General features: G+C 41.7%; 1 protein-coding gene across 2 annotated transcripts in view; it reads right to left on the bottom strand.

Moving 5' to 3' along the window:
* Nucleotides 1-22,377, bottom strand: part of LOC147019568 (cytoplasmic dynein 1 heavy chain 1-like) — a 328,064-nt gene that overhangs the window by 173,831 nt on the left and 131,856 nt on the right. For both annotated transcript variants that reach the window (XM_085894142.1, XM_085894141.1), the window contains exons 26-37: nt 20,115-20,288; nt 19,558-19,723; nt 13,919-14,101; nt 13,577-13,777; nt 9,758-9,874; nt 5,937-6,102; nt 5,694-5,794; nt 5,246-5,405; nt 1,605-1,848; nt 1,336-1,519; nt 921-1,133; nt 478-716 (exon numbers count right to left, since the gene is read on the bottom strand). In XM_085894142.1, the coding sequence (XP_085750268.1) occupies nt 478-716; nt 921-1,133; nt 1,336-1,519; nt 1,605-1,848; nt 5,246-5,405; nt 5,694-5,794; nt 5,937-6,102; nt 9,758-9,874; nt 13,577-13,777; nt 13,919-14,101; nt 19,558-19,723; nt 20,115-20,288 (2,148 nt within the window). The remainder of the gene's footprint in view (nt 1-477; nt 717-920; nt 1,134-1,335; nt 1,520-1,604; nt 1,849-5,245; nt 5,406-5,693; nt 5,795-5,936; nt 6,103-9,757; nt 9,875-13,576; nt 13,778-13,918; nt 14,102-19,557; nt 19,724-20,114; nt 20,289-22,377) is intronic.

Genomic DNA, 22,377 nt, shown 5'->3' with positions numbered 1-22,377 from the left:
TAAAGCAAAAATATATAGATGCGGACACGGACACGGACACGGACGCACACACACACACACACACACACACACACACACACACACACACACACACACACACACACACACACACACACACACACACACACACACACACACACACACACACACACACACACACACACACACACACACACACACACACACACACACACACACACACACACACACACACACACACACACACACACACGGAATTGCAATTGTCTTGCATCCCCTTCGGGTTAGACAAATGACTTTTCCCTCAATGTGACCCCTTTCTCATCTTCCCGTGTCATCTCTGGCTGATGTCACATTTACCTGGCACTCAGTACTGGGATCCATATTTCAGAAGCAACAATCGGAATGAGTGCTTTTAACATTTCAGGGAACTAGAACAACTATGCTTGAACAACTTGACCAAGCAGTCTGAAGGATCCCATAGCTCTGATCACTCACTTGCGCAAAATATGTGTAAACAACCCATCGGTCCATTCACGTGTGTTTGGGTCCAGTGTGCCATATAGATGATCTTTGATGATGGCCTTGGGATCGATGATGTGCGCCACCCCTTCAACACCTTCAAGCCGCTCTAGAGCACGAAGCAGCACACGCCATGCCATGCTTTTACCACTGCCTGATGGGCCCACCATCATCAGACCGTGATTGATCTGTGTGATTTGATACAACTGCAGGACCTACAAAGTGGGAGAGAAAATGTGCTGTGGAAGACTATAGTTTTTAGCATTCTTTGATGAATCATGAAGATGATCCCGATTTCAGACCACACAGAAGAGCAATTAATCCAAGCAATCAAACAAGTGGAAAGTATGAAAAAGTTTCATGAAGAAATCTTCAACTTGGACCCCTCCATCTTGTCTCTCTTATCCAACATCACTCACCTTCTCGACCCAGCCTCCTCCAACCTCTTCACCATCACCATAAACCAGATACATATCACGGCAAACAGCTCGCAGCTCATTTCGTAAAGCTTCCATCTCTCCACGGCGGTATTGTATGCCGGGGAACACATCCGAGAGAAGGCTGAACAGCAGTGGGATATCCTCTGCCACAAGCTTAGGAACCATTGTCTCACAGACACTCTGGATGAGGATCTGCAAAACGTAAATCATCAAGTCGTTAGAAAACAATGGCTGAATTGCTTGATTTGAGGGATGGTACCCTTTAACACAAGACAAGTAGAAAACACAAATGTGCAATATTATGTCTTCCCCAACCCCCAAGTAGGCCATAATAACATGGCAATATCATAAACTAATGATTATGTTGTGGAAAATAGGAAACAGCCCGAATCACCTCCTGCTCTGGAAGGCTCTCTGCAATCCCAGCCTCGTCCACCTCCTCCCCACGTTCTTTACGACCCCGCTTGATACGTTGAATCCTCTTGCGCTTTACATTCCCCGCACTGATCAGAACGCTTTTGAGTGCACGTAGCCCAAAATCATAGTGACTCTGGGATGAAAGCTGCTCATCACACAATCTGGGATTGCATAATAACTGTAAGGATGTGCACATCAAGGTGTTTACCAATATACACTTCTCTCATAAAGAGTCTCAACACCAACCTGAAAAATGGCACGATCTTGCTTGCGAGGATCTCTGCAGTGCGAAAACCTTGTGAGTAAAGCATAACCTGGGCGATGAGCTGCCGATCAGGCCGAGTCATAGCCAGGCACCGGAAAAGCTTCTTCAGATTGTCAGGCAAGTTGGAGCGGCCAGCATATCCCGGATTCATTGTAATAAACACAGCCATGTCAGGACTCACTTTAACCTGCTTGCTGAGGAGTTCACACGTGATTGGAGGAGAGTCTGCAGAGAGGAATTGGAAGTAGAATTTGTGACCTTTCTTTCAAAAACGGAAGCTTTCTAACTTTAGACTGTATAATTGACACGTTCATGACAATAAGACATAATGAAGTCTATTGAGATGTTTTTGTTTTTTTAATATAATGCACTCCAATGTTTATAGACCGATTAAGCCGCCCCCTATGGAATAGGGGGGAGGCTTATACATGCTGTAAAGTTTATTTCTACATTTAGTTTTTCATTGTTACCTCAGAGTTTCTTCGACCCCAAGGAGTACAAAACCACCACTTAAGGGTTTATTTTTTTCCTCTTTTTCTGCCAATGTCTGAGGACTTTCGGAATGAAATTTTGCGGAATGAAATAATGTGTTTTGCGATATGAAGTGTTTCGCAGTGGCCGGAGTGCATGGCCAGAGTGCATATCCTGCCACCAACCTCCCAGAAAAAGGTAACCCAACTGCAGGATGATGTCCACAGACACAGTTTGGCACCAGATATGGATGGCCACTGGCTTACAAGGAGCTCCTCCACCCTTTGACAGGTTTTGTTTTTAATCCTGCAGGATGTCCATATCCAAACACACTCCTCACCAATAAACTTGTTGGGGGAGATGGTTTAGTCGCCGACAACCCGACCATGAAACAGGTTAGTACAGGTTTACATGGTACTTGCAGGTTGGTACAGGTTTACATGTTTATATCTGATCTGACAATAATGTGTAATATAACAACACGCATAATACGTGCACATATAATATATAAAATTATACAACACATAATATCTGACAACACCTAAAATATGTGCTACCCAAGTAAAGACATTTTAACATTTTTCACCATCACTCGACTGAGGTTTGTTCGATCGGATTGAAATCTCTCCTCTCTAACCTCTCTAACCTCTCTAACCTCTCTAACCTCTCTAACCTCTCTAACCTCTCTAACCTCTCTAACCTCTCTAACCTCTCTCTCTCTCTCTCTCTCTCTCTCTCTCTCTCTCTCTCTCTCTCTCTCTCTCTCTCTCTCTCTCTCTCTCTCTCTCTCTCTCTCTCTATATATATATATATATATATATATATATATATATATATATATATATATATATATATATATATATATATATATATATATATATCACTTAGAGCAAGGCACATTTATAATTATTTTGCATGATACCCCTCCAGGTTCTTGGTCAAGTTGAAATGGCAGTCTGAATAAAAAAGTGTTTTTTGTCATCGTTCAATTTTGCCAATGTGGAATCTCAAAGACCGCTTGGCCTTCCAAGATATTCTTGCATCATAATAGTGTACCTGCAGTGAAGTTGTGCATCTGGTAATTGTTTCGTCCTTGACCTACTTTTTTCAGATTGTGATCTAATTAACAAAAAAACATCTTTTTGATCATAACTTGAATCATTTTCCTCCGATTTTTGTGATGTTGAGTTTTATGAACAGATTGTAGATGGGGACACATTTTCTTAATTTACACTGTCCATAAATGTTGAAGATCAAGGTCATATGGTGGTTCAAAAAAAAAATATGGTCATCATTGGATCGCAGGCCAAGGGTAAGTTGGAGGCGATCGCTTTGTGGTCGCAAATATCTAATTCATATATCTGGCATCCCAGTATAAATTCCTTCTTGAAATAAGTTTTTCATTAAAAAGTTACAAACACCTACACTAATAAATGGCAGTGTGTGTGTGTGTGTGTGTGTGTGTGTGTGTGTGTGTGTGTGTGTGTGTGTGTGTGTGTGTGTGTGTGTGTGTGTGTGTGTGTGTGTGTGTTTCAGAATGTGGAATGGTGTCCTCTCAGGGCTGGCTCAAAGTATCCGCCTTCATGTTGGTAAGGGGTCACATTTCATGGATCAAGCTGTGAGGGTTTTTGTTCTCAAAGTTTAGTGCCGAGGGCTCTCTTCAGGATTATCACTGAACCCCAGACAGTTTCCAACTGTAGTTCATTTGTAATAATATTCCCAGGGATGTTTTTCACCTAGAATGTAGTTCCGGTGAGCTTATGGGTTGCCGTATCGTCAGTCCGCCCATCCATCCATAAATACTTGCAACTTCTTCTCTGAAACTGCACATACTCTGAAAACAATGAAACCTGACCACCATCTTCATGACCCATAATGTACTAAAGTTTGTTTACAACAGTAAACAAAAAAAAATTGGGGATCTAAGGGCTTCTACAGGGTGGATGGAGGGGGGGAGGGGAGGGGTGGAGGGGGAGGAGGGTTTTGCCCCCCAAAGTATGTATTTGCTTTCTTTTCTGAAACTATACACACAATTTCGATGAAACTTGACCACAACCTTTATCACTCATGAAGTACCATAGGTTGTTGACAGAAGTTAAAAAAAAAATCCATAGGTATTTAGTTTCTTCTCCGTTACATATTTTGTGGGTTGTCTTTGCCTACCAGTGGTTGCCTGATTATCTTATCCAGCCGCTACCAGGTGAGCACCCAGGGGTATTGCTCCTATGTTTACTATCTCTGTGAGGTTCTTCATCATCATTCCTGTAGTTCCAACTATCACCGGTAAAATTATGGCATTCTTCAGCTTCCAGGATCTTTTCACTTCATTCTAGTGGTCTTGGTGTTTGGTCATTTTCTTGATTTCTGCATTGTTTAGTCCAAAATCACTGGTATCAACACCTCACTTAGCAATACCTTCTTCTCTTTTTTGTCCTTAAGTACGAGATCTGGTCACAATGCTTTGTTTTTGATGTTCACGCTTGATAGAATTCATTTGATCACACGTGAGCGGGACATCCATGTTTTCAGCGACTGTGTTTTTGGTTCAAGTTCCCACAAATTTTCTGGAACTGGGATATCAAAGTTTTTGCAGATGTGCTAGCAGATTACTGAACAAACTCTGCTGTGTTGTTGTATGTACAGCCGTTCTGACATAAGTTTTTTGTGTTTGGTCATTCAGCACAACATATCACTCTCTTTAGGCCAAAAAAAAAAAAAAATGTTGCATTGGCGTAACCCGCCCGACCCTAAAAATTCCGCCGACCCTACGTTTTTTTTTTGTTTTTTTGCTATCGATTTCAAGTATCTTGTTGATTGCGATCGCGATCGCAAAAACCCAGAAGTGTTTCGGACAGAACCCGCCGACAAAAAGGGTGGTACTCGAGCCGGGGGAGATTTTGGGAGGGATTTATTAGGATTTATTAAATTTTTGGATTTATTATCCAAAAATTTTGGGATTTATTAGGGAAAAAAAAAAAAGATCCCGACCGACCTACCCTATTTTTCAGTGACCCGTTACGCCAATGCAACTTTTTTTTTTTTGGCCATATATATATATGGCTGAATGGCTGTCAGGGCTAAGCATAAGAGACTGGGAGGTGTTAACTACATTGTGACAGGTTATATGACAGTTAAAAAGTTATAATTGTACCACGATCTCGATTCGGGTTCGAGTGCTCTCGTAAAGCCTCCTGGATGCACCGAATCTGCTGAGAGACGGCGGAAAGCATCCGCTCCTCCAAACGATTGAACTCGTCAAAACAGCCCCAGGCTCCAACCTGGCACAGTCCCACAAAAATCCGACCCATCGCCTGCAACGAGCACAGAAAGAGTAGAAAGTTGCGAGTAAATAAAACTCCATTTATTCTGGACAGCAAGATTCTGTTGGCTTTCTCATAATGCACTTAGTTTATGAGCAAAATCAAACTAAACTGACAAATTATTCAGTACAGAGGTATTGTTGGGGTTCATTTCTGGTAACAGGACACCTCGGTGGCAAATACAATTGCCTGGCATTTGAGGTGTTGATTAAATTCCTTGTTGAGTTAAATTAGACAAAAATATGCTGTTTTATTTAAATCACAGGCACCTTCATATACCTGGAAGTCAAAGGTTTCATCACAGTTGAAGACCAACACAAAACGTCCCAGCTGATTCCCTAATGCTTTGACTGATTCAGTTTTTCCTGTTCCTGCTGGGCCTGAACACACATTTTTCCATGTTATTTCCTTCAAAGGAAGTACTGTTGTGGAACAGAATTGCTTTTTGTATGATCCATGTTGAAGAATCTTCATTTTTATGAATTTTTTTATCACTTACAGATTTATTTTGCACAGACTTACCAAAGGGTGAGCCTCCAAGGCGGGACTCGAGGGCCTGTGTCATGGTGAGGTAACATCGGTCAGTTAGTGGGGTCTGCACCAGTTTGTCCTGCACACCAAGGTACTCAAAACCGTAGTGAAATTGGGCATTGGCCATGTGAATGGACAACTGCTTCAGCACCTCGGGCTGCAACATAACAAACGGAGGAAGTCAATGTTATCAGGTGGAGGTCACATAGTGCAGGAAATGCACACATAAATTTGCATGTAGTGCTGGAATGGAAAAGCAAATAAAGACACAATTATATGATATAATAATGTAATCCATTATTATTTCATATGCTGCCTGTAGATGCTGGTTGCATCATTGCTGGGAACACAGCTGTGCCACTGATAGAGTGTCCCCTGTTTCCAGGAAGCTGGTACTCATTTTCCTGACCTCAAAAGGAAGACAGGCTGAATCAACCCACCTGGTGGTATTTTATGACACGACAGGAGCTCAAACTCAAGACCCAAAGATCTTAAGGAGAGGAGGAGGAGATTGGGACCATACTCTGTGTAGAGCGTTGATGCTGCTAATGCAGTCTCCTTGGCTATTGGGCACAATCCTGGACGGGTCGCCACTCCGACACAGTATACCAGCACGCTGGCACTCATTTTGCCGACTTCGGAAGGATGACAGGCCGAGTTAACCCCCACCTGGTATTAATTCAACAGCTGAGCGGGATTTGAACTCAAGACCCGAGGATCCAAAACCGACCACCCTCACCATTAAGACAACACCAGGCTTATTATAATATGATAAAACAAGGATGGAAAAGCAACATTAAACAAAGACAAGTCTGGAGACTGCGATGGTTCATGAGCAATGTACACGGTTCGCCTTTTTTATTTTTTAACCTTCTAGGGGACGTCACGGGCAAACTGGTGGGAATCGGGAAAAACGTAAATGATGACAGTTGGAGTACTCAAAGAGCACTACTTGCATACCAACTTTCATTCAAAACAGTCGAAAACCCTAGGAGCTCGATGCCCAATTGATTGATTTTTTTGACATTTTCTAAGTTTGTGACCTTGTGACCTTGACCTTGGGACGAAAATGAAAAATCGAGCTCCGTGGGGCTATGCAGATGCCATTGGGCTAAGCAAATACTGATACCCCTGCCAGATTCGACAAACCCCCTCGGAGAAGATGTAACTTGAAAACGGCTACCCCCTAAAAACACGTTTTCTGGGCGTGGCTCCACCCATAATGGGCGCAGCACGCCCATTCTCCAGAAAACACAACTAGATCATGATACAAACCTTGCACCCTAATTTTATCAAGATCGGATCAAAACCCACGGAGCTATGCTCGGGAAAGACAGACAGACACACACCCATAACAAATATAGTGGTCACTTACTGACTCGTGAACCAAAAATAAAGAGAAATGTGAAATGAGAAATAAAGTAATGTGGAGCAAGATGTTGCGGCAGAAAAGATGGGGCAGGATTTCTCCATATACATCTGTCCTGGTTACAAGTTCAGTTTCCTGAACACCTGTGCCAGAAGCTTATCTGTCTGATTGTATAAGGGCAATTTCAAATGAAATATGTTCAGTATACTAAACAAAAGGATAGAGAAGGACATATATACACACTTACACAGGAAGACAATAAAGACAAGAAAAAGAGCAATCAGACTTTGCAGACCCTTGCCAAGACTTGTTTTGAGTGGCGTTTGTGCAATGGTGTGTATCACTTAATTAATAAGAGACAACTATAACTGCCACTTTATAACTGCTGGCAGAAATGACCGGGTGCCAAGACGTCCCGCTTTGATTGAACACCTGACCCTGACCCAAGACGTTTTAAAAAATTATTATTCAATTGAGTTTGGAATGGGATTAAAATTAATTCAATTAAAATCAAATGGAAGACCAAATAGGTACAAGTCCTACATTGGAGTAATCAGAAGGAACCCAAACAAGCAAAAAGCAAAGATGAGGTCATCAGGAGGAACCTGGACAGGTTCTGCATTTCACCTGCTGCTCTACCTTCAAACCCATCCAGGCACAGCCAAGTGAGGCCTTATTTTAAAAAATAAAAATAATTTTAAAAAGAACCCAGATAAAAAATTAAATAATTCTGGCTGCCAAATCATACATCTGATCAGGTTAAAAATTAAACCGAATATTCACTATCACTATTCGATCATAATTGTGACGTTTCACGTCGATTGATTAAGCGGTTGAAGAGAAATAATTTTTCAAAGATTTTTGCTCAATCCAATATGGCTGCCAGACCATGTGACATCAATTATTTGTGAATACTCTGGTTTCCCCAAGGTTTGGGCAATATTTGTGTGAAGTTTCCCTTCGATCTGTCAAGCCGTTCTGGAGAATGAGATTTTTATTGGTTTTAGGGGAAATGGAATATAGCTGCCAAACCATGTGACCTATGACATCATATGTGTGAACCTTTGTTCCGACGCACTGCTCCGGCACATGCTCCCATACCTGACCTGATAGGCAGTCACACATGTAAAATTTGGCCTCGATCTGTTCATCCAATTCAGAGAAGATTTTTGAAGATTTTTTTTTAACAATATGGCGGCCGAATCACGTGACCATTGACATCATCAATTTTTTTTTTCTTGTACACATCAAATGTGTACCATTTTATCCCGAGATGACCCTCAAAAATTTTCACACTGATCAGATGAAGTGTTCTACATATGCAATTATAACGTCATAATGAAGGCACCTATAACATCATAAAAAAAAAATCACACTTATTCCCCATGAGTACTTGCCATGTGCCAATTTTCATTTTTTTTACCCTTGGTGCAGTTTTAGAGATACAGAGGTCAAAAGTTTTTCCATTTTTCCAACATGGCTGCCTATGACATCATAATAATCATTAAAACATTCTACATGAGTAGTCGCTACTCTGGTGAAAATTTCGTCTCAATCCGCCAAGCAGTTGTGGAGTAAAACATTAACGTTCTGTGCGGACAAACAAACAAACAAGTAGTCATAGACTAGTACTTACGAAATCGTCAACTTGACCTCTGACTTTGTCTAATAAAAGCTGTCTCTGGAGAAGGTAGCGACGCAAACCAGAAGTTTCTACCATGATTCTGTACCAAACCATAAAAAATTGAATTTTTGACCCCACTGTGGTCTTGACCTTTGACCGATTTTGACCAAAATCTAATCAGCACTAGCCATCACCCTCCTGAATCACATGGTGTAATTTGACATTGGTAGCTTCTTCCGTTCTCGAGTTATCTGTACCAAACCATCAAAAATCGAATATTTAACCTCACTGTGACCTTGACCTATGACCGATTTTGACAAAAATCTAATCAGCACTAGCCATCACCCTCCTGAATCACATGGTGTAATTTGACATTGGTAGCTTCTTCCGTTCTCGAGTTATCTGTACCAAACCATCAAAAATCGAATATTTAACCTCACTGTGACCTTGACCTTTGACCGATTTTGACCAAAATCTAATCAGCACTAGCCATCACCCTCCTGAATCACGTGGTGTAATTTGACATTGGTAGCTTCTTCCGTTCTCGAGTTATCGTGCCTACAAACAAACAAACAAACAGAAATGGAAGTCATCAATATACTTACGAAATCTTTAGATTTCGTAAGTAACAAACGGACCAAATGCAATACCCTCTCCTCCAGCGAGGGTAAAAATATATTGAAGATAGAATGTGGAATGGAAAAAGGCAGAGATAATGTCATGTAAAGAACTTTTTTTGAAATTTATTCAGATTCTGCATTTTAGATGAGTTGAGATTAAAACTTTGCTAAAAACCTGCCATGTATGTGTTATACTTACTTGTTTAAGGTCAAAGTAAAACCTCATCTGGCTCAGCCAGTCAAACGACTTGCAATTGTCAACGCTATTTTTGACAAGCATTCGGGTAACATCACGTTGGTGGACGAGCTCGGTAATCTGGTAAGGAGATAACAAAAATAATAACTGCCAGAGAAGAAGGTAAGACGAAATTAAATAAGGTAATATGGACAAATGTGGAAACAGAAAAAAAAAATGGAGAGGAATAGGCAAAAGAGGAAAAAAATACAAAGGAGGTAAAAATGGTTTACATACTGTTTTATAATAAAACTGCTAATTATAATAATATCAAATAAAGTAAAAAGACGAGCAGAAGCCCGTGGAGTACATTTGGCTGCGACTTCCCCTCTGCTCCCACCTCCTGTTTGTTTATATGTTGTACCATTCTACCAAGAGTAATGACTTCATCCGCTGTATGTCTGTGTCTCTGTCTGTCTGTCTGTCTGTCTGTCTGTCTGTCTGTCTGTCTGTCTGTCTGTCTGTCTGTCTGTCTGTCTGTCTGTCTGTCTGTCTGTCTGTCTGTCTGTCTGTCTGTCTTTCTCAGCCGCCATGGACCAACTTTTAACCACACATCCAAACTCTCTCTTCCTCATATGTGGTGATTTTAATTGTCACCATGCCAATTGGCTGGCTGTTAGTGCCTCTCTGAACAGCATTACAGCAAAGGACTTCTGTTACTCCATGGAACTTACTCGATCTGTGAACTTTCTGATCCGAATTTCTCCCAATGGCAAATCCTTCATTCTGTACTTGGTAATGACCAACTTCCGTGCAAATTCCTCCTGCTTTTCCTCCGCTCCAACTTGGTTTAATTGATCATGTGTTTGTGAGAGTCACCATCTCTGTCTATTCTCAGAAAGCCGCCTCGATCCGGCGAGTCTGGCAGTTCACTCGGGCAGACTGGCAGGGACTGCAAGCAACCATCTCTCCTCAGGGCTGGCCTCCCATGTTAACTCGGCCTGGGAATTCTTCCACAGAAATCTGCTCTCTCTCTCTCTATATCTCTCTCTCTCTATATATATATCTATCTATCTATCTATCTATCTATCTATCTATCTATCTATCTATCTATCTATCTATCTATCTATCTATCTATCTATCTATCTATCTATCTATCTATCTATCTATCTATCTCTCTCTCTCTCTCTCTCTCTCTCTCTCTCTCTCTCTCTCTCTCTCTCTCTCTCTCTCTCTCTCTCTCTCTCTCTCTCTCTCTCTCTCTCTCTCTCTCTCTCTCTCTCTCTCTCTCTCTCTCTCTCTCTCTCTCTCTCTCTCTCTCTCTCTCTCTCTCTCTCTATCTCTATCTCTATCTCTATCTCTATCTCTATCTCTATCTCTCTCTCTCACACATCCATTGCATCTCGTCATTATTTGTCATACCCATCCTCCCCCCATGGTACAATGATCCAGTGGTGAGGCAGTTGCATTGAAACAACTTGCCTTGTCTTTTTGGAAGGGAAATTCAACCAAATATAACATCAGATCACTCCACAAAGCCCACAACAAGTGTGTGTCACCTCTCAGGAGCACCAGAAAGCAACATTTTTCAAACTTGTCTCCGAAAACCTGGTGGTGCCTGATTAGGTATGTCTTTGGAATATATTCTCCCTTCATCCCTTCTGCTCGTGGACTGTTTCTTTTGCACCAAAGAAGTGGAGAAGTTTCTGGCAACCCTCAACTGATTCTGCAACAGTCAACATCAAAATCTTCCTTTTCTCCAATGGCCTGATTTCACACCATCAGTTCAGATTCAGACCCAGTCACTTTACCTCGGACATGCTGATTTGAATCTCACAACAATGCATGGAGCCGCTCAATCCCAGACATGAGATCAGGCCCATCTCTCGAGACATATCTCGACCATTTGATGCAATCTGGCACCCCGACTTGCTCTCCAAACTCAATACCGACATCATCAAAAGCCAGATCAACACAACTTCCTCGCCTCGTAGCCAATGTGTGTCTCCCAAAGTGATCTTCTCATCTCCTCTCTCTTTAAAGACTGGAGTGCCCGAGCCTAAGGCAGTGTTTTTTTTGCCAAACTCTATTCCTAATCTTCAACAACGATCTTTCTGAATCTTTGAAAAATACCTTTGCTGATGACTCTCCTTCTGTCATAAGATCCCTCATCCTTCTGACAGGCAGGCAGCAGCCTCTTCCCTCTCTGCAGTCCTTGCTAGAATCATGAGCTGGTGAAATACTTGCAATGTCTTTCAAGCCTGACAAATCTCACTCTCACTCTGCCTTTCCGAAAAGACCGCCCGGCGAACCCTCCCATCTACTTTCTTAATGAGCATCTTGAAGAAGCTCAGTCACTCAAACTTTTGAGCCTCACTCGCAGCCATGATCTTTCTTGGGCAAATACACATATCTAAGTTAGCCTCCAAAGCCAGTCCCAGACTGGGCATTCACTTCATCGAGTTCACTTCTGTCGTGCAAAGTCTTTCCTTGGCACATCTGACCTCTACTAACACCCTCGAGTAACCCCTTTCTGGTGAATCTCCCAAAATCTAGACTCCCTGCTCAATTCCACTCATTTGTTCCTCTATTTTCCCACCTGAGTAATCAACTCCCTCAGTCTTTTCAATCTCATTCTTCCCTTCATAGCTTCAAGACAGCTGTTCACCACTATCTCAGGTCACCCCCTCCCCCCACAACCATAATCTTTTCTATCCCCATTAACTCTCCCCAATCCCACCTTTTTCTGGGTTTCCAGTTTTTCCTTCCACTTCTAATTGCAAACGTAATGATTGGAGCATCTGCTCTGAGTCTGGGAGGAAGCCAGTTTGAACCACAGCTGAGTCATACCAAAGATTTTGAAAATGGTATGTGCTGCTTCCTTGCTTGATGGTCAACATTTTAAAGGGCTAGTTTGGGCAAACAACCATAAGTTGGTCATAATAATGCAGGCTTTGAAGGGCCTAATGGCCTCCTCCTGACTAGATTCAAAGGTTCCTTGGAAGGAAACTCATATTATTGAGAGTTTACAGCTCTATCCATCTTGTTCAACCCTTGTGTCCTCCCCCCTTACTCTCATTCTTCCCTACGTCCCTCATTTCTCCAAATCTTCCTCTACTCTGCTGTTGGTGTGGTCCCCCCCCCCCAACCATCCTTGTGTTGTTCTATTGAGTCCTGATCCATTCTGCTCTGTGTTCAAGCTCTTCCATGAGCCTCAACATTTTATACAAAATAATTTCCAGGCTTTACACCCATCTCCACTCTTTTGTTCCTCTTTTCTCCTGTTTGTAAAATTGCCTTCCAGTAACTGATCAATCAACTTCTTCCATTCAGGACTTCAAAAGCATGTGGTGCACCACCATCTCATGTCACCCCCCCCCCATTCTCTAGTTCCCCCATTTCCCCCAACTGAACTTCTTACCTGCAGGTTACTATGTTTTCTCCCTTCCTCCATCTCTATTCCTGTTCCTGTTCTATTCATTCTTTCTCTCAATCGTGTTTAACCATAGCCCCATTGTCAGTACGTTGCCATTTTACCTTTCTTTCATGAGCCGAGATTTTGCATGCAGTTTTTTTTAATTGTTCGCGTCACCGAGTTGAAATTAATTTCCTTAATTGGGATTATCGATCAAAAGTGCATTCATTACAAAATGATTATATACATAAAGGACCATAACATTCATTACAAAAAGGACTGTACAAGTGTTCCGCATAGGAGGACTAAACTGTATATCATAAGTTTGTTAGTATTCCATTATCAATATTTTGACGCTTTATGACAGACAGAAACAGTGCTGTAAAAATTAGTCTCAAAATGATAAACGTTTCCTGCAAGTCTCCTACCAGGTGTTCCAGTTTCTGGCGACGCAGGGGTGGTTGATCCGTAAGCACCGAATCAGCAAGCACTGTGAGTGAGGCCTCCACGTGGGTCAAAACACGAGTTAAAGGACTCCCACTGGCACCTGTTTTGGTGCCCCCACTGGACAAGACTCTTTCCACCTTCTCTGACCAAATTATCTGAGCTGAGAGAACCACAAGCTGGGCCTGTGTTTGTAGAGAACAAAATGACACACGAATTTTAGGTGACAATTCAGGTTAATTTATCTTATTTATTGGTTACTTATCTAATTTTTTTATCATATAACTTTGACTCCTGAGCATGAAATAGATCTTATATTTCTTTACCTGGTATTTGTCAATCCACTGCAGGTAGCTGGACATGTCCATTGTGTCCCCAAAAGCTTGCGTATCACTAATAGACTCAGCAAGCAGCCGAGCAAGGGTCATTCTGATCTCCTTCTCCACCAATGTCAGCCATTCATTGATCTTTGGATGATCCACGATAGAAACTGGGACCTTGAACATCACCTGAAGAGATATTACAATGTTATTGCTTAAAATTTGAAAAAAGGATTTCAAACTTACTGACAAATTCAAAATTACTGCCTCCCCTTGTCCACTCCCTTTTTCCATTTCACAAAGAAATTACAATCTCCTAAAATTGTTTATTTTTTGGAGTTACTTGTCCAACATGTACAATGACAAATCTCTCAGGAAGTAACAGGTTCATAAAGTTATTCACAACGTTATTTGAGAGCTGCCTTTCAATTACCATTCTTGAAGTCATTTATGTCCCACTGGTCTACAAGATTATCAAATACGGAAAGTAAGTCTTCAACAACTCACAAAATCATACAATTTTAGATGATTTTTTTTAAAATACCAATTATTTTGAAGCCTTTAATTTAGCTTTTGTCCATGTCACATGATATGGAACCAGAACGGCACTTGGTGGAGCCCATATCTTCGATAGGCTGAACAGTTTAGACCGGAACTGCATCTGTACCTTAACCAAGATATAATCAGCTTGTTATTGTCTCCTACCCAACTCATACACCAAGTTTTGTCCAAGTCTGTCCACAACTTTTTGAAACATCGTGCTGTACAGTGGTCTGCAAAAGTGTTCACCCTCTACCAATAATGCTACATTGAGATGAATTGTGGAAAAATCATTTTTCCAAATAAACATTATATTTTATAACTAAAGAGATCAAACTGAACACTGTGAGAGTTGAAGGAGGTTACATGTCAGGAATACCTGTAAAAACATGTACAAATCAAAATTCACTGGTTGTAAAAGTATTCAGCCCCTTAGGTCAGTACTTGGTGGAATCAACTTTTGCAGGAATAACTGTTCTGAGTCTTTTTGGGTAGATCTTTGCCAGCTTTGTACAGTGAGATGATGAAAGCTTTGCCCATTCTTCGCATGAAACGTGCTCTCGTTCCGCCAAGTTTGATGGTGATCGTTGATGGACATCAATCTTCAAGTCTCACCATCAATGTTCAATTGAGTTCGTCAGGACTTTGACAGGGCCACTCAAGAACATTTATTTTCTTCTTATTCAAGCACTCCTGCGTGGCTTTAGCTTTGTGTTTCAGATCATTGGCCTGCTGAAATGTGAATCTCCTACCCAGTTTCAGATTCATGGCTGACTCAAGCAGGTTTTGATCAAGGTTGCTCCTGTACTTTGCACCATCCATTGTCCCTTCTATCCTGACAAGCTTGCCAGTCCCTGCTGATGGAAAGCAGCCCCATAACATGATGTTGCCACCAACATACATGACAGTAGGGATGGTGTTGACTTGGTGATGTGCAGTCTCTCTCTATCAAGTGCAGCCTGTGGCTGCTGGTTGCATCATTGGTTGGGACGCGGCTATGCCACTGATGCAGTGTCCCCCTTTCCAGTACACTGGGACTCATTTTGCCGACCTCGGAAGGATGACAGGCTGAGTCAACCTCCTGGTGTATATTAATGCAGCGGCCAATGGGGCTTGAACTCAGGACCCTAGGATCCCAAGCCGCCACTCTAACCACTAAGCCAACACCAGGCTCGGTGATGTGCAGTATTAGGCTTCCACCAGACGTAACACTTTGAATTTAGACCAAAAAAATTCAATTTTTGTCTCTAACCACAAAACGTTTCTCCACATACCTGCAGTATCATTAAGATTATTTTTGCAAACTCCTTATGACCTTTGAGATGCGTCTTTCAGAAATGGTTTCGTTTTTTCCACCTGTCCATAGAGGCCAGCTTTCTGAAGGGAATGGGATATTGTTGATTGATGAACACAGACCCCAATCTCAGACGTAGAGCTTTGCATATCTGTCAAAGTCATTGTTGGATTTACAGTGACATCCCAAACCAGACACCTGCTTTCCCAGCTGCTGAGTTTGGATGGGCGATCTGATCTGGGTGGAGTCTCAGTGGTATGATAAGTCTTCACTTCTTAATGATGGATTTCACCGTACTCAAAGGGATAATGAGTGACTGAAATATTCTCATAACCCTCTCCTGAACGGTGCTTTTCTATCACTTTATGTGTGACTTCTTTAAAAAGCTCCTTGGTCTTCATGTTTGCCTTGTTGGTTGACCAAGTGAGTTATACCTCAAAACTTGTTAGATAAGTGGGGAATTTAAATTTTTAAGTTAAGCCACTGATTACACACAGGTGTGTCAGTTAAAAGTCAGATGTGGTAGATTTAAGCATTAGTAAATGCCTGTAATTCCATCCATTGGGACCATAATCTGTACAGAGCATTGGTGCTGCCAAAACAGTCTCCGAGACTATTTGGCACAATCTTGGACGGGTCGCCACTCCGACGCAGGTCTGTAATTGAAGGATTAAAATTGACGGTTACATGTTCGAAGTTTCATGTAACACACATCGGTAAATTGTAATATAAACTGCTTGATGCAATGAGCGAATTTTGACTGTAGATGGCGGTATAGTACCGTAAACTACCTGGTGAGATTTGTGAAGATGCTGGAACGTTCTCAGACAAAACTTCCAGCATGGGAGAGAACTGGAGTCGGCAGCCTGCGGCTCTTGAAGGACTTGAGTGTGGCCCCCTCGCTTGATCGATAAAATCCCCCTTTTCCTCATTATAAATTAATTTTCAGAAAAATATTTGTGAGTGTCGTGAAAGGATAAAATAATACTTGAAAACATTGGCGGAGTGATAAACAGGAAAAAAACATCCGATTACCGACGAATTCTGCGAGCAAGACTTGCACGTTGTGCTCCACGCGCAGCCTGCTATCCATTACGCAGTTATTTTCGCCATCTTGTCGGAAATATTATTTCTTCAACCTGTTTCACAGCCTCGGTTCATCATTCGAATGCCCCTTCTAAAAATATAGCGACGCCCTGATCCTCACTGGGCAGGAAAGCGAAAATCCCGTAATGAACGACTTGTATGTAAAAAACAAACGAGATGTTGTTTTGATAACTCACCCTTCAATGGAGGGTGCACGTGCGTATGACGTTACCACGTTTGCTGTCCGCCATCTTGGAGTACCAACAAACAAAACCACATGTGCACTGCATCATTGTATTTACATTTGTTAAAATAGGAGTTAAAATGGTGAATTTTTCTCATTATTTTGTTTTGGCAATTATTTTTGATGTTAACTTGGAGGCTTGACTTGCAAGTTATGAGGGATGTTCAAGAGGGATTCGGAATGATATCATCACGTCAAAGAAAGTGTGTGTGTGTGTGTGTGTGTGTGTGTGTGTGTGTGTGTGTGTGTGTGCGTGTGTGCGTGTGTGTGTGTGTGTGTGTGTGTGTGTGTGTGTGTGTGTGTGTGTGCGTGTGTGCGTGTGTGCGTGTGTGTGTGTGTATAGTTTTTGGCCCCCTCTCTCAATGGTGAAGAATCACTTTATTAATTGAAAAATTCTGTTATCTGAATGTGGATTTGGATCTTCACCAAAACTGAATCAATTAGTCCTCATCACATACCCAACCTGTCCACCAAGTTTCTGCGGAATCGGTCCACAACTTTTTGAAATATCATGCTATATATCATTGTTGCCCTATCTCTCAATGGTGAAAATCAGTCAAAAATTCCAGTTGCCCTTCACCAAAATCTAATTAGTTCGTCATTGCCACACAACGAACCTGCCCAAAAAAATTTCATCCGGATCCATCCACAACTTTTTGAGATATCCTGCACACAGACAGACAGACAGACAAACAAACAGACACACAGGGATGAAAACATAACCTCCATCCACCTTCGGTGGTGGAGGTAAATATGGGTAAGCTGACTCAATGGACTGAAGAAAATTTCATGGCCCCTTTCATTGATACCAACTTAATAAACATGTATTGCATTAAAAAAAAAAAATCAATGTTTGTGTCTTTGTTCTGTTATTCAATTATTGAAATATGGCTTATGTGCATTGCGACTCTTTAGATATCGGGTTTCTGACCAAATTTGAAAAAATGGCTCTTCTTGTTGTTTGAGTTGCCGACCACTGGGCTAAAATCATATTTGCTGGAACGCATGGGATTGTTCCGTGTTACTATATAAACCTGCGAGAGGAAGGTGGAGAGAGACGGGTGATATGTGAAGAGCTGTGCGTTTCCATCGTCCCTGCGCTCGATTTAGCTCTGATGAGTGAACGAGGTGTTAATGTCCAGAGCAGTTGTTACCGCGTGGAGCCGATCGTAATCAGGTTGTTTGAAACTCATTAAGATTGTGGATCAGGAAGGAATTCCTTTGAGCTCTTGAAAATCAACCTGGACGGGCCATCGTATGAGAGAACAACACAGAAGACAAATGTTCAACAGCCACGGTGGACGAGGTGAACACACGTGAGCTGTGCCAGAAACAACAACTCATGGGAATCGGAGTTGGACATCGCATGAACTTCCTCATTTGACTTTGTATCTGTTCATTTGAAATACAAGTTTCAAAAACGTTACGCTGTTGATATGGTCATTGTAACGCTACTCAAAAGTCACAGACACCAACTGACAAAGATCCCATTCGAGTGGCATATGACCTGTACGTTCGTTCATGACCCTGGATTGCAGTCGTCAGAGAACGTGATGGGTTCAACACCACGAACAACATACGTACACCAAAGGGAAGAAAACCCCCGAAGGTGTGTGCATATTCCATCCACCCCTGACAAGGCGAAACCTATTACACTTATTTTGTAACCTTAAAAAAAATTCGCTCCTGAAGTGATTTAGCGTTAATTAGGCAAAGGGTTTGAATATTTATGCACCTGATAATCATTTGATTTTCTCTGTAAATCCCATTTTATCTGCATTTTTTAGCTACATCACTTTAGAGTAGTTTGTGAAGACTATATATATATATATATATATATATATATATATATATATATATATATATATATATATATATATATATATATATATATATATATATATATATAGTTTGATTTAAAAGAATCACGAAATAAGCTCAGGTGGCATCAAAATGGGAAAACTTTGGAGGGGGGTGAATCGTTTTGCAGGCCACTGAAGATCGTTTTTGGCCCCATCTCTCAATGGTGAAGAATCACTTTAAAAAAAATTTTTTAAATGTCTCCTATCCAGATCCAGAATTTCATAAACATCAAATTACTTGGTTCTTGTCACACATCAAACATGTCCACAAAATTTCGTCTGAATCAGTCAATAACTTTTTGAGATATTCTACTCACAGACATACAGATAAACAAGGGTGAAAACATAACATGGTGGAGGTAATAGGTGTTAGCTATTATGAACACAAAGCTATTATATTAGCTATTATATACATATTATGTACACAAAGATGATGGCCCAACAACGCCTTCTGATGCCCTTTTGAATTTATTTTACTGTTCTTATCCATCCCAAAGTAAACCTCTCTGTCTTCTTTCATTGTGTGACTTCCCCAACCAATTTGGGCTTTCGATTTAACAAGAGGATAAATCCTTCAGGGAAAAAAGGAATCAATAAATGGCAGTAAAACCTCCATTACCTCTTCCCCCTCACGTGAAGCTACACCGAGAACAAGAGAGCTGTCTTCATTGAGAATAATGCTTGCCACACCAGCAAACATCTTTTTGAAATGCTTCTGAAGCTTGGCCACATTCTTACTATTCCCTATGATCTCCAGAAGGTCCTCATCTCCTACAAAATAGAACCTGCAGAAAGAATGACAGATGAATGTCAGTTTGTGCGATTTTATCATAATCCGGATGAAACTTTACTCAATTAATAGTGTTCCTCTTCAACCACACAATCTGGAAAACCTCAGATGCATGAAATGTATTTCAGCAGTTATTCTTATGTCTGAGGGTTTTTGCCATTTCAATCAGTGCAAGATACATTGTGAAAATAAATGCATATTGTATGTAACAAGTATAAGACTCGTCTGCAATGACGACCAAACTAACCACAGACTGTTTGATCCTGAACTTTAAATTTTAACCTCAAACTGAACCTTCAATGTTCGAGATGTTGAATGTATGGCACTCGTGAATGACCTTCGGCATTATTCGATACCAGCAGAAAGAAATATAGACCATTTCTTACCGAGGAAATGAAGCACGTTCCCTCTCCAAGTACTCCCCGAGTGCCTTTTGTATCTTGCCAAGCATGTCGGCAAGGCGCTCCAGTGTGCGCTGGACTCCCGGAACATTGAGCACATCCATCACCAAAGGGGACTTGGACACTTTCTTCATGAGGGACAGGAAGTCTGCACTGATGCTGTAAATATGATGACAAGCTGGTGTTAACATTTTCTATGTCCATACAAGTGGTGAGGGAGGAAAAAGTGGAGAACACTTAAATCATTCTAAGTGTATGCATATGCAATAGAACGGAACTCGTATCGGAAGAGCACATTCCTCTGCCAGGCTGAACAGTTTACGTTTTGTCTCCCACTGAAAGGCCGGATCTGAATCCGGACCTCAACCAAAATCGAATAAACTTGTTTTTGTCACCAAACCAACTTATCCACCAAGTTTCGTCATAATCCGTCGACACCATTTTGAAATATCATGCTATATATCGTTTTTGCCCGATCTCTCAATGGTGAAGAATCACTTAAGAAATTAAAAAAAAACAAATACTCGTATCTGGTTCCGGATGCGGATAGTCACCAAGAGCTAATTAATTTGTCCTTTGGGCGCTCGAATCGCACACAGTCCGCACTACGTCGCGTCCGACGTAATGCCTGGAACGAAGAACATGGTTTCACGTCTCTGTGTGACACAATCTGGTTATGTAGATACATTGCAGCGATTGACCAACGTGCAGAGATGGTGGCACAGAAGAAATGCGATCGTACAATCGACTGGTTGAAGGTGAAATGATTCGGTTCCCTGATCAAAGACTCATCCCAGCATGTACTCAATAAATCGGACTATAAACTGTCTGACACGGAAAGGTTCGCGTTGGCGCATGGTTTTAACTTCGGCATTCCAAACCAGAATATCAAGAGGGAAGACATTTTTGCTGAGTTTGAACTCCTGTATGCTCAACTATCAACACATCAGGCTGTGTCAAACGAAGCAGACCAGGCACTGAGGGCTCGACTATCGGACCTCGCGCAAGCGTACTGTGGAATCCCGAATGACGTCGCAGATTTTCACATGCAACGGGATGTTCTCTTGGCAATACAAGGATTGAGGAGGAATGCTGCCATTCACATCTGTAAACCCGGATAAAGGCACCGGAGTGGTAATCATGAATAAGATTGATTAGATCGACAAGATGATGGACATCCTGAAAGACGAAACCAAATTTGAATATCTGGGTGGTGTAACGGAACATGATCGCACACCTCAGGTGGAAGGTCAGATCGTTAAACAACTGTTGCAGCTTCTCAAACGTGGAGAACTATCAAAGGAGGTGTACGACAGAATTAAACCTGTTGGAGCCGAACATCCAAGAATGTACGGCCTGCCGAAGATTCACAAGGAGAATATCCCTCTCAGACCAATACTGTCCATGGTGCGATCAGCACAACATGAACTTGCCAAGTGGTTGGGAGAGGTACTGCAACCAGTATTGGATTCACTTTCTCATTTCCTGGTCAAGGATTCCTTCACATTTGCAAAATCAATTAGAGCTAAAACACCGACAAGTGAGAACCTCATCATGGCATCCTTTGATATTAAAAGCTTGTTCATGAATGTCCCATTGACGGAGACGATTGAGATATGCGCACATTTGCTGTATCACACCGATCTGGAACAACCGATGATCTCGGAACACGAATTCGTGGAATTAATGATCACAGCAACAAGGGAGGTGGAATTCAGTTTTAACAACATGATGTATGTTCAAACGGACGGTGTGGCCACGGGTTATCCATTAGGCCCAGCTCTTGCAAATATCTTTGTAGGCTATCATGAAATGGAGAAACTGACTGGTCGGCAAGGGGTCGATTCCCCCTCGTATACTATCGGTATGTTGATGACATTTTTGCTTTGTTTGAGTCTCGGACGGCATGTGACAATTTCCAGGCATGGCTCAACACTGTCCATCCAGCGCTGAAGTTTACCACGGAGCTGGAATCGTCAAACATGTTACCGTTTTTGGACGTGTTGGTTGATAGATCCAACCTTGGTTTCACAACATCCGTCTACCACTCCACCGGAAGCCAACTTTCACAGGGCAGTGAACTCGCTGGGACTCCTTCAGCTTCACGAGATACAAAATTGCCTTGATCAATATCCTGGTTAACAGAGCATAGAGGATTTGTTCACCTTGTAATCTTCCTGCTGAAATTGACATAATCATGAATATACTCGGTGAGAATGGTTATCCTGAGCATATAGTTAAGAGATAC

The sequence above is a fragment of the Eptatretus burgeri genome, chromosome 9 (assembly GCF_056783735.1).
Source record: "Eptatretus burgeri isolate ZD-2024b chromosome 9, Ebu_testis_v1, whole genome shotgun sequence".
NCBI classification, from domain to species: Eukaryota; Metazoa; Chordata; class Myxini; order Myxiniformes; family Myxinidae; genus Eptatretus; species Eptatretus burgeri.
This window is presented reverse-complemented; position numbering and strand designations above follow the sequence as displayed.